General features: G+C 36.1%; 1 protein-coding gene across 1 annotated transcript; it reads left to right on the top strand.

Moving 5' to 3' along the window:
* The first annotated feature begins 4228 nt into the window (after window positions 1-4228).
* LOC107464201 (uncharacterized) lies at window positions 4229-12425 on the top strand. The gene is made up of 12 exons (XM_016083127.3): window positions 4229-4778; window positions 5073-5299; window positions 6181-6248; window positions 7388-7459; window positions 7554-7903; window positions 8015-8083; window positions 8160-8248; window positions 8362-10551; window positions 10675-10752; window positions 10854-10965; window positions 11628-11678; window positions 11790-12425. Exons 1-12 carry the CDS (start codon window positions 4437-4439, stop codon window positions 11838-11840), a joined length of 3699 nt encoding a protein of 1232 aa, XP_015938613.1. The 5' UTR covers window positions 4229-4436; the 3' UTR covers window positions 11841-12425.
* Window positions 12426-13683: the final 1258 nt, after the last annotated feature.

The raw sequence follows: 13683 nt of genomic DNA, 5'->3' as shown, positions 1-13683 counted from the left end.
AATACGAAAATAGTCATGGTCCATATTGATAATATTTATCTTACCTTTTTTCATTCAATCTCTTTTCAGTCGTTTCTCCATGAATTTTAGGCTGACTCTTTTACTCAGAATCTAACAATAAAAGCAACCTTTCAAGGTTTGGAGTTTTAAAGGAATCATGGCAAATATGTTCTTCAAAAAGGGCATTCTCTCTCTTCGAAACATCGAACATCTCCCACTGTTGTCTTTGCATTTATTTCATTCTATCTAGCATCTCCAACTCTATGGATTGCACATTTAGATCTCTTGAGGAAGATACCATAGCCTTCGAAGATGAAGGTTTCGGGTCAGTAATGATAATGGGCTTCTCTGGATTCATGGCCTTGGCTTTGAAGCCTTTCTTGGGCATTATTGGCCCAATTCTAATGGGTATATTTTGTTTGCTTCCTTGTGAATTCTTACCCGCACCTGGTTTTAAGATCTTTTTATAGACTTTGTCAGCTTGCCTCAAAGGTTCATGGGCTTGGCTACCATTTGATCCATTTTGCATGGGAATCTTCAAATTAGTTTCCTCACTCCTATGGTTCTCCGCTTCATGATTACTGGTATCATCACTCAAAATAATAAATCTGGACTCGCCTTATTTACTTATATTATGATTCGCATTAACCTCCTTCCTAATTGATTGAGATCCCGTATCATGCATGACATCTTTTCTCCCATCGTGAATTTCTCTTGCTTTTTTGGATAGGTCTCCTAACCATTATCCAAGGACCAAAATTAGAAGGATCCTGATTCTCAATTATCTTTTATTGATTGCCTTGGTTTTCATTATTGGCTTGATGTCCTTGATTGCTCCCAGATTTCTGATTTACCTCCGTCATGACCATAGCTTCGCAGGTGGCAAATTCTGGCTGATCCTTGCTACAGTTCACGGTCTCCACATAACCATCTGCTTTGTGCCCATATTTACCACACAATAAACATATTAAAATGAAGTCCTTCATACTCTATCTTAAGGATGCTTTCGAGAACCGAGATTCTAGCGATAAGCTTTCTGGACAAATCGATCTCTACACAAATTCTCGCAAATTTTTCCAGTAATTAAACAGAAGTAGCCTTTTCAATCTTTAACATTGTCCCAATGACAGATCCTACCCTCCAGAGGAAGTGATGATTGTATAATTCAATAGGCAAATTAGGAATGCGTATTCACACTACAATTTTTTTCACCCCATTTTTTGATGATAGAAAAAATGGTCTCCATCGTTGAACAATAAGGTAATGCTCTGCAATCATCCATAGTCCTTCCATGAGAGCGTGCAAATAGTTCACCTCATCAGAAAAATGAACAAGAAAATAATCACGATCCATATTGATAACGTTAATCTTACCTTTCTTAGTCCAGTCTCGGTGCTCCATAAATCCCATATGCACTCTTTTGCTGATAACCTTAACAAGGAGCGCCGATTTCCAAGGTTTACACCACTCATCAAATTCTTCTTTTAACACTGGAATGGTTGGGCATGGATCAAAGTATTCTTCCCTATTCAATCGACCATCATCATTCTTATACCACATATCTTCAGGATTTGGTGTGTCCTCATCCATCTCATTAGAGTGGTTCGACATGTTCTCTACTGGATACTCTAGAAAAGAGAGTAGAGAATCTTTATACGACACGGTCTGCATCACAGTTTTTTTTGCATGGTTCTCATTAATCTCCTCGATACTATCACCATTATTGTTTAGATCTAAAGCTTTTCGAGATTTAACTTTTTTTGTGCTTCTTTGCATCAGATCGTATTTTTGTGACGAAACCTTAGCAAAGCCTTTCTGAGACATCCCAATATTAATGCCTTTTTTATCAGTCTCCTTTAGTTTGGGCTAGGGGTGTGCATGGGTCGGGTGAAATCGGGTTTGATGTGACACAACTCCGGTCCGAAATATATACCAGGCCTATTTGTTAGACCTGAACCCGGCCCTAGACTCAATGAAACCTATACACTTTCGGGCCACGATTATACCGGGTAAAAACCAGGTGAAAACTAGGCCGTTAACATTAAATTACCTTGATACCTTCTTATAAGCGAGCATGTGAAAATATCCAAATTTTCAAGACTTCAACCATTATTTGACATGGTAAAATTCACTTAGAAAAATATAACAAGAACCAACTCTTCTCTAAAATTAAAGTATAACCATAATCAATACTAATATTGTCTAATAACACAAAATATTTAAATCAATACAAATAACACAATATTATGTATTAGTCTAAAATCTTATGCATTTTAAATCTAAAACATTAACTTATAGTCTTATAATAACTAATAACACAAAATATTAAGGTTTACAATACTTAAATTCCATATAAGAATAGCTATCATCCATCACTAATAACACAAAATATTAATTGTGTATGATGACCGGGCCACCGGGCCGAGTTCTGGTGACCCGAGCCATAGCCCGGACCTGACAAAAAATAATGACCGAGTCTATTTTTGAGATCCTTACCTGGTCCTAAACCCGGTGAAATCACACCAAATTAGTTCCTAAAGTGTTCAGATCCGGGTCGAGTCTTTAGACCGGGTCGGGCCATGCACACCCCTAGTTTGGGCTTAGTTGGTTTCCCAGTTTTTTGAGGCCCAAAATTAAAAGAGAGGCCTTTCTTCTGAACTTAAGGATTTTTTCCTGTGCCTAGTTTTAGCACCTGCTTCTGCTCTTGTAATGTTGTCCCGTTGGCTTTATCTACTCCCGACTTTTCAACTTGGACCGGGTTTATTGGCCCCCTTTCATTCATCATCGATTCCATAACTGGCCTAATAGTTATGGGGCTGTTTTGCTCATTAATGAATGCATTAATATCCTCCAAGATTTTCTCATCCTTATCATTGTATAACACATTAAACCTTGACCCCTTATCCATTATTTGATTACTGTTACTATGAGATTCTTTCTTACTTGTACCAAGATCTTTGATTTGATTAAATTGTCTCTTAGCATGTTGCGACTTTTCTGGTTTCCTTCTATAGAATTTTTGGACCATCATCTAAGGCCTAAATTTTGAGGAATGTTGATTATTACCCGATTTATCATCCATAATCATCTTATCCGTGATCTTCTCTCGTATCCCATGATTAGCAGCTTCCAAATCTCCTTCGGACACCACCTGTTTTCCTTGCGCCACCTCTGCCCTGTGATCCTCCCCGGCCGCCGGTGTTTCCCCGTATAACTCTGATCGATGATCATAGACCCCGCAATTGAAGCAAATGAGGTAGAGACACTCGTATTCAATGTTAAGCGTATTATCAAGCACTGATATTCTCGGCACTAGCTTCCTTGATAAGTCAATTTTCACACAAATCCTAGCATAACGTCTTCTCGAGTGAATAGATGTGGTTCTATCAACTTTTAGCATAGTTCTGATGGCCGAGCCGACTCTCCATAGAAAGTGGTGATTGTATAGCTCAATAGGCAAATATGGGATACGAATCTACGTCACAATCTTTTTCACTTGTTGCTCTAAGGATAAGAAAAACGGTCTCTATCTTTGTACTATTAAATAATGTCCCGCTACCATCTATGGTCCTACAAGAAGGATATAAGAATAGTCTTCTTCTTCGACAAAATAAACCAAGAAATAATCACGATCTATATCAATAATACTAATTTTACATTTATTTGTTAGGTATTTATTCAGACGTTGCTCTATGACTCCTAAATGAATTTTTTTCCTCAAGAACTTTGACAATAAGAATAACATGCGAGGGCTTGCACCATTCATCAAATTTTTCTTTCGGTACTTTGATCTCTGGACAAGGATCAAAAAGATTTCTCTCTTTTCAATAAGTCCTCGTCTTCTTTATACCACCGATCTTCTGGATTTTATTCATCCTCATTGATAGTTTTATTTGAAAAATTATTATCTTTGTCCATCGAACTTGGTGTAGTGAAAAAAGACTCTTTGTAAGATAACTTTGGTTTCGTGACCTTCTCCCCTATATTATCGGCAAGGATTTTCATGCCGACCTCCGGCTGGTTGAGATTGACGTCTCGCGCCTTAACTTTTTTAGTACTATGTTAACAAGATCGAAGACTTAAGTAGAAACCCTAGAAGAGCCATCGTGGTTCTCCATGATATTCCTGTGTTAATAATTTTGCTCGAAGTTTCTAGAACTTTGCATTAACCAGCCGAGTACTAGTAACAAGTACATATCCTTCTTTTTTCTTTTTGGGGAGATTGAGATGAATATATTAAGCCAAATCCAAACAGAGATAAAAAAACTGACCAGGGCATAATTGCAATTATTCGAACGTCAAAGGGGACCAAAAAGTAAATATAGAGAAAGAAATTCTCATAATGGTTTAGGTTGTCTCGGCGCATCGAGGTCATAGACTCGTTAGCTTTCCTTCCATTGCCTTCCAGGAAGGACGACGATCCCAACTGTCAAACCATGTACGGCGGACTCTCTTCCAAGCTGGGCCGCTCCGCCGCCCACAACAAGCGCCCCCACTCATCCTTCCCTCCACCCCCGCGTCCCTCTGGCCCTGGTGGTGGCCCCGGTAGACTCTCCCTCGGAGGCGGCTCCGCCCGCAAACCCGCCGCCGCAACCGCCTCCAAGACTCCGCCGGCGGTGGAGGAGACCTTTAATCTGGTGGCGGGAAGCGACGCGCTGGCGTTCTCGATGATCATAAGACTTGCGCCTGACCTCGTCGACGAGATCAGGCGCGTAGAGGCACAAGGTGGTAGGGCGCGTATGAAATTCGACCCCAATCCTCACAATCCCAACGGGAATGTAAGTTTCTTAACTGAATAGTAATTGAGGATTGTTTCAGGGTTTTTGAAAAAAAGAATATTGGTTTCTGTTGTTAGTTGAAATGCTACCTTGTTCTTTGGGAATTGGGACTAGTCTTTTCCTAATTTATTATTATTTATTTATTTTTTTCATTGTTTAAATTTTTGTGTTGATGGTGTTGAAAAATTCGTTTTGACTAGCACTGTATCATGTACTGAGTTATGTTACTAGGAACTAAGGGACTTTATATTTTGAATATTGTGCTTAATAGGAATGTGGTTGTGTTTGTACCAGATTATTGATGTTGGTGGAAAGGAATTCAGGTTTACATGGTCAAGGGAATTTGGTGACCTTTGTGATATTTATGAGGAGCGGCAGAGTGGTGAAGATGGAAATGGTTTGTTTGTTGAATCTGGCTCTGCATGGCGCAAGCTGAACGTGCAGCGAATCCTGGATGAGTCGACTAAAAATCATCTCAAAATGCGGTCAGTCGAAGCCGACAAGAAGTCAAAGCAACGGAAGTATGTAACTGATATTGATGATATACCTTACTTATCATTATACATCCATATAATGCACTCTTCGTCTACGTAACCCTTGTTTTTGTCTTTTGCTTTGCCTTTGTTATTATCTTACAATCTTTTTCTCTATTTCCTTTAAAATTTGTTGCTGCTTGCAGTATGGATGAGCCAGGCATTAATAATAGAAAAAAAACTGAAGGTGGAAACTCAGGTGCAGTCAACTTCACGTGAAATTGATAGTTGAGAGCCATTAGATGAAAATTTTGTCAAATCAGTCAAATTATCTAACGACTTTCAGTTATCAATTTCACATGAAATCGACTGCACCTGAGTTTTCACCATCTGTTACATGTTTGTCTTATTTTTTTGAACAGTTCATGGAAAGTTTTATGCAAATTTCAAAATTTTGAATGTGTATGAATGCTAATTATTGTATGCGTACACAAGCAATTGAGAATGCATGAATTACAAGCACTTACCAAGGTAGTACAAGTGAAGCTTAGCTTCAATGACTTGTGGTGAATTCTTTAGATCACATTGTTTAACAAAGGAGTTGTGAATTTTGTACAATATTATGATGAAGTCACATTGTTTAACCAGACAAACATGTGTGTCAGATTACTTGTACTTAGATGGCGGTTTCATGAACAGTGAAAGAGTTTGTTAATTTTATACAATATTTTGATACAATAAACAATGGCAGCAACATGCGGATAACAATTTTTCTCATTTAATGACGTAAATGAACCATTGATGATGTTATGCTCAGATATTACGTCATCACTTTTTAGTACAAGCATTTGATCTGTGGATATCTCTTGCAGTTTATTTATTTATTTTTGGCAAGTTGAAAGTTGATTTATATATGTTCTCTACAACAGAGCCATTGTCTTAGAGCCTGGAAACCCATCTTTGAAGTGCCAGATTAAGCAATTAGCTGCTGTGGAGGGTAACTTTCTTTGACTTCATATACTTTATGTATTAACTTTCCTTATATATATATGGTGCCGTCTATGGTGGCTCTTAATGTTTGGTGGCTAAGCTGGCTACATATGACCCACCTATCATACATTGACACGTGGAAGAAAATTACCCAGTTGATCCTGTTAATGAATTTCCAAGAACTTTAACATGGTGCGGTAATTTTCTTAACCAGGTGCAGTAATTTTCTTCCTTTGTTTAATTACTTCCATAAAAGAAAGAATAAAATAATAAAAGAAGAAAATAAAAACCACAGATTTCTTCTTCTCGAAAGATTGAATGTGTAATATTTGGAAAAACAATTAGGGTTTGATCCCGCTTTAGGGTGGTGGAGAACTTACGACGAAGGCGTGGAAGACCCTCTGTGTTGGTATTGAGATGCGTTCCCGTCGAATTTCGATCGGGCCATTGAGGTTAGACTTGGCAACTGAGTTGAGGAGCAGGTTCCCAGATTTGCCGTCACTTTCACGACCCTGGAGGTCCAGGGAGAAGAAAACATCACCCACTATCTCGACGTTAGAAGGATGGTGGTCTCTAGCGACTTGACTCCATAAAAAGGGAGAATAAGAAGAAGATATCACCCCTGCTCCCTTTCTTTGATTCTATGGTTCTCTGATTTCTTGCTTTAGTTAGAGAAGGGGATTTTTTTCTGGGGCTTCATTCCAGCCAAGAGTAAAAAAAGAAAGAGAACAACTTATTTTTATTTAAAGAAATTGACATTAAAAATTACACTTACACTTTTTATTTTCTTAAATTTCACTTTTGTCTATACAGTAAAATTTTAAATTACCAACACAGAATTAATGATAACCAGCATTTCATGTATACAGTAAAAGTTAATTATAATTTGACATAAGACAAGTGTCACTTCTTCATTTAATGGTCAACCCTTAGTCACCTATAGCCACCATTTTCAAAGCCACCAGAAACATGGCCTATATATATATTTTGTCATTGAGATGAAAATCTTGAAGATTTTATTTCTTTGTGATATTGGGAATGTTTTTCTGCTTATCATTGCTCTATTATGTTAACCGAAAGCCTTAGTTTAATAAGGTTTATACATTGAATCATCCAACTGAAGAGATTTATACTGAACTTGTCCAGCTACACCATGGAAGAACTACAATAAAAAGAAAGAGGCTGCTCTTAAGAAAAGGAAAGTGGAGACTCTTCAAGGTATTAAAATTTAGTTGACCTAAGTAATATTGGAACCTTTCCTACAAGTTTTTGTTTATTTGTGTTATCTTTAATCTTTTGAATGTATGTACAGTCGGAGGCCCCCCAAAAACTACCCATAACCCTAAATCTGGATTTATGTCAACAACTACTTCTAAGAGCAAAATTCCTTCCCCTCTTCCATCTCCACCTGATCCATTTGCTGCTGCTTCCTCTCCACTCGGGGCAGTAAATACTTCTAAGGTAAATGATGATGCTGTACCATCACAAATGATGGGTAAGCAAGATACAAATGCAATTCCTGAGAAAGAAATCCCCACCAAGGCAAACAATGCTATGAGGAATTCATTAGGAGGCAAGGGAAATAATGGATCTAAACCAACAGATTTGCAGGGCATGTTGGTTTCTCTTCTCATGGATAAACCTAAAGGAATGAGTTTGAAGGTCTGTGATACATATCGAATATAATATTTTTCTTGCTTGGCCTCTTTCTAGTATCTATCTTTTTGTTAAACTAATTTTACCCTCTAAACCCCCCCTTTCTTTTGATTATAGGCGTTGGAGAAAGCTGTTGGCGACATGCTTCCGAATTCTGTAAAGAAAATTGAGCCCATTATAAAAAAAGTAAGCATTGGGAATCTTGAGGGTATTCTTTATGATGTATATTTGATCTAATTTTTCATTTAATCATGATCATCAGATTGCAAAATACCAGTTCCCAGGGAAGTATATTTTGAAGCCGGGAGTGGATTTGGAAAGCATAAAAAAGCCTCAGAATGAATGCGGAAGGTACCTGTTAGTTTCACTTTCACATGACAATATCGTTGGAATACCAATGGTGTAAGTTTTCTGCTTGTACAGACTCCTTTCATGCATTTATGGTGCATTATCTTATTTTTCAGCTCCCCTGATGATAACAATCCCCAAATGCATGGACGTGAAGAATTTCATGATTCAACGTCAGCTCCACAGGGTGGCTTTGAAGAGAAAGTCTCAAATGACGATTTTGAGGAGCATTTGCAAGGAAAATCCAAAGTGGAAGAAGAATTAAACACATTGGAAAAGGTTGACATTCTACATACTTCACCTGATATTGGTGATGAAAAAAGAGGTGCTGATAATAGTGAAGGGCAGGCAGGCAGCTCTAGTGAGAGTGGAACTGACAGTGACAGTGAAAGTGACAGCAGTGACAGCGGAAGTGAGAGTGGAAGCCGTAGTAGGAGCAGAAGTAGAAGTCCTGCTGGAACAGGGAGTGGGAGTAGTAGTGACAGTGATACTGATGCATCTTCCAGCAGTAAGGACATCCAGGACGGTTCTGATGAGGATGTAGATATTATGACTAGTGATGATGAAAAAGAGTCAAGGCCCAAACCAGAAGCCTCTGATCCAAGAATATCGTTACCCGGTCCAGTAAAATCTCCTGATGGAAGATCTATGCAGAATGAGTTTCATGAGAAGCAGGATGGTAATGAATCTGATGCAGTTGAGATTGAAAAAGACTTACCTGAAGAAGAAGAAGCTGAAATTGCTCCAACTACTGGTGCCATCTCTAATGCAAGTGGCAAATTTGCAGATGATACAAAACCTTTTTCACCTGATTTGCAACAGCTCCAAGAGCGCCAAAATTATATTGGGAGTTTGTTTGATGAAAGGGAAAGTGATGTTAAGGATAGCTATAGGCATGAACAGTCTGACAGCTCTGATAGGCTATCGATGGGTAAGAAGAGGCCTTCTAATGTGAAGAACATTGATGAGAAATCTGAACGGACCAAGAGGTTGAAAGCAGGAAACTTGGCTCAAGGATCATTTTCTCCTGACATGGATGTGCAAATGTTGGAGAGTTCTCACAATTTGTCTCCTCCTGAATTTGCTGAAGGCAATTCTAAGGGCCCCACAACACAATTAATTAATAGAGCTGATAGACAAGGAAACACAACTGGTTTACAAAAAGGATTCAATCAAGCGTTTCCTGGAAAACCTACTTCAGATTTACCCCATACAGTTCAAAGGACCTTTGATCACACTCCTGTAGTAAACCCAACCAATGCATTGGAAAAACCAGAAAGCGTAAGGCACAACAAAAAACACCCAGGAAGGGACTTTCATGTGCCTGAAGCTTCTTCTATGCAAAAAGAAAAATCTCATAGAGATGCCCAAAATGAAGTCATTCACGCCACTGAGAAAAAAGTCCCCAGGAATTCCAGAGATGGTAGTGATGGAAGTAAACAATTACCATCCATGGATTCACATTACCAAAAACAAGGCAATATGGTTGGTAAGTATAAGGAAGGACGAAAAAATGCACAGCAACACTTAATAACATCTCCCAATGAAAACAACAGAACTTGTCTTGATAAATCCCCCGTAATTAATGGAAGAGGTACGCTTCTTCAGAGAGAGCATTCAGATTTGGAATTGGGTGAACTCCGTGAGTCCACTCCTGATGAAGCCCCTGCTGCAAGGCAATTTGATCGAAAGGGTTCGTTTAAAAATGTGGATAACAAAGGTAGCACTTCAGAGTTCAGGAATGCAGATATTTCTAAAGCAAGGTCTTCATTAAAAGCATCTTTAGACTCAGGGAAGCAGTCCCCAGCCCTTGTTAGTTCTGGTTTCCCCACCAATCTGGAAAGCACCAATAAAAAGAACTCGGACAATCATTTTGAAGATACAACAAGGTCTCATTCTAGAGTTATTCCATCTCAATCACAACATTTGAAATCTGACCATGTGGAAGTTGGGTCTCAAAACAAATTCGCAGAGAGGAGCAGTAAATTCAGAATTAATGATTTTGGGGCGAGCCAAGATACTGACTTGGAAGGTCGCAGTGAAAGCAATAGAAGAGCACCTGTTAATGCATCTAAACAGCAAGACAATAAACGTGGAACAGTTTTGCACACTGTCAAAGAAAATAAAAGGCGAACACCTAATTTGTTGGAAGATATGGCTGATGGAGGAAAAGATTTACTGTTGGTAGATATAAATAACAGCGATCAAAAGAAGAGAGAATCATCTTCAGATGAAAATAGTTGCTCTTATTCGAAGTATGAAAAGGATGAGCCTGAACTGAAGGGGCCGATAAGAAATTTCACCCAGTAAGCAGTTATTTTTGTGCCTTATTATTGTTGTTGCAGTCTCTGATGTTATTGGTAGGGTTCTTTTTTAAGTCAAGCACTTAGACTTTAGGTATCTGATACATGTTTTCTATGCAATACTAGGTATAAAGAATATGTGCAGGAATATAGGGATAAATATGATAGTTACTGCTCCTTGAACAAGATCCTGGAGAGTTACAGGTAAACAGTCTTCCAATTCGGTGTTTTATTGTTGCTTTGTATTAGATGTTTATTTCAATCACTTGTCTGATTCTGTCTAACATCTCGCCCATAATTTGTAGGGATGAGTTTATGAAACTGGGCAAGGATTTAGAAAATGCTAAAGGTAGGGATATGGACAGATATTATGAACTCTTGGGGCAGATGAAAGAATCCTACCGACGTTGTGGAACGGTATGTTTTATTTGGTTCCAACCAGGCATGAAGTATTAATATGATTTTATAGAGGTCAAATGCCAGAGAAATCATTTCCTTGTCTGTTTTGGAGGATAAACTTTAGTAACACTCGTACAGCATCTAAAGAATGTATAAGACATATAAAGCATTTTAAACATTTTTTCCCTTTAGGTTTTAAAATTTCTGCACTTTTCTAGCATAACTTAGTAGCAGTATGTACAGTCTAGTGTCTTTATTCATATTGCATGTGCTGGGAGGCATTATTCTTTTAGGAGCGGTTTTTGTTTTCATTTTCAGTATTTTTAGTTTTCATGATTGCAACAGTCTAAAGGAAATTGTAAAACCAAAAAAAAAAAAAAAAGAAAAGAAGTAGCGAACAAAATTTTATTGTTTTACTTGTTACTTCACACATTTCTAAAACAAAAGACACTGAGACCAAATCCTTGATTCAAGTCTTATAGATGTTTTTAAGCTGGTTGATTTTATTATCATAATTAGCTTCCTTATAAGGAATTGTCACCAATGGATACTGACTGACTCTGTTAGTTGTCTAGTTTGAATTGGTGCAATTTTTGCTGAACAATTGCTGGTTTATTTACTTCATGTTGTATCATTGTATTTGGTATATACTAAATTTCTGGACCTAATTTGAGTTGCAGAGACACCAGAGATTGAAGAAAATATTCCTTGTGCTCCACGAGGAACTGGAGGTAATCAATTAAATCTTCTTCAAAGGCTGTATCTTGGTCACTTATTTTTCACTAATGGTTTTGTTACATTTTTCTACATGCTCCTCACCCAACCTTTTCTGCTACTTGCAGCATACTAAGCGAATGATCAGAGAATTTGCGGACTCATACAATAAAGAGTAAACAATACAAGAGCACTCTTGAGCATAAAATTCTAGCCTGCTCCACCAACCTTTGGAAGTTTTGGGTGATTCATCAAGCAACAGCAGAGTAGACGAATGCATATGTAGATTATGGATGTGCATTAGCTTTTTTTGTTTTCTTCTTTTTTTTTTTTTGATAGAATCGTAAATTTTGTACATATTTAAATTTTGTACATTGCTCTTGTGCATAGGTCTGGCATTTTTTTTTGGTTTAGCCTGACCCTAATTTTGTTTTCATGTCTGCATAAATTGTATATTTTTAGGCTCGTTGAATATTCCAGCTTGCTTCAACGTTAACACTTAGAAAATTTTCAAATCTGAGTTGCAGGAGTTATTAGTTCACAAGACAGAATGGAACCCTTTTATTTTGTTGGATCGAAACATAGAACTGTATATAGAAGAAATGAGAAAGAAAGCAGAATGGTTGCAGTGAACTTACTTGAGAACAGTGATGGGTATTAACCAGCAACGAAGGTGTTGACTGTGGAAATGATAGAGGGATTTTGTTTAAAGGTTTAATTTCCTGAGCAATTATTTGGGTTAAATGTTTTGAAAATATTAGTTATACATAAAGCTACATGTTTAAATAGGATTTCTATGGTAGGTTGGGAATGAAATATAACTAATATAAGTATGAGGATCACTTATTTCATATTGATGATTTAAGAATGTTGGTATATACTCTTGAATTATCTCTAAAATAAAAAGCATGAATAAAATTAGAATGTTGCAGCCAACCACCACCTATATTTTTATATACTGTTTTTTTTTTTTTTTTTATTTACATATTTTTAATAAAATAATTATATTAGAATAATTATTTTTTTAAATGATTAAATATATTTTATAAAAATATAAGCATATATAAGAGTTAGATTTGTTAAAGACTGAGAAATTGCTTTCAAGTTTCAAGACTATTTAGTATTTACAAAGGTGATTGTTACCGCGTCTAAAAATATTTGTTTAACTTATCAAAAAAATTAAAAATTAATATTTAATTTTAAAATATAAAATAAATAATTATTATATATTTAAATTTTGCCATAAAAAATAAATTAGGTAAAATTATAAAAGTTAGACACTAAGTTATAGACATCGTAAAAATTCATTATTTACAAAAAAATGATATTATTACTTTTAATTATGATACATCAATATTTTTTAAAGTGAAAAAATGAGTAAAATAATAAAATAAAAAATAAGTTATTCTTAAATTAAAATAGTATAGCACGTATTTTATAAAAATTATAAAATTAAGAATAATTAATCTCATTTTATTATTTTATTAATTTTTTTTATTTTAGAGGATCTAAATTCTGTATAATAACTTTGTTGTAAAACCTAACTGTTTCACTTCCATACTTTCATGAAATGGAATGTCTTATTGCAAAATGTTTTTTTCTCTTATACCACGTCAAGATATACAGAGAAAGTAATCAAATTTTACATGCATGTATGCGCAGCGTAATTACTCTCAATTTTACTTAGAATTAGAAATATTAAGAATATGTTTGATTTGTGTTTTTATTTTTTTTATTTTTAATATTTTTTGTTTTTAAAATTTTGTAAAAAAAGAATAATGAATTTTTATTCTTACCTCGTATTTTTTTATTTCACAAAATTCTAAACAATAGGAAATTATGAAGATAAAAAGCTCAAATCATATCAAACACATCATAATATTTGTTTCTTAATTTAAATTGAAAACCTACAATAACATGCAATATTTTCTACAACCAATTACGTTAATGGCACTTGGCCCTGCAAACTTCAAAAGAGACTTTGCCAAAGTTATTTTGTTGATCACACATCACATCACATTC

The sequence above is a fragment of the Arachis duranensis genome, chromosome 9, assembly GCF_000817695.3.
Source record: "Arachis duranensis cultivar V14167 chromosome 9, aradu.V14167.gnm2.J7QH, whole genome shotgun sequence".
NCBI lineage: Eukaryota > Viridiplantae > Streptophyta > Magnoliopsida > Fabales > Fabaceae > Arachis > Arachis duranensis.
Note: the sequence above shows the minus strand (reverse complement) of the source record. Positions and strands in the feature narration are given on the sequence as shown.

Coding starts and splice junctions, on each gene's coding strand:
- LOC107464201 (XM_016083127.3), top strand. CDS start 4,437: ATGTACGGCGGACTCTCTTCCAAGCTGGGCCGCTCCGCCGCCCACAAC. Junction 8,084..8,159: donor TTGAGCCCATTATAAAAAAA/GTAAGCATTGGG, acceptor CATGATCATCAG/ATTGCAAAATACCAGTTCCC. Junction 8,249..8,361: donor CCTCAGAATGAATGCGGAAG/GTACCTGTTAGT, acceptor CTTATTTTTCAG/CTCCCCTGATGATAACAATC.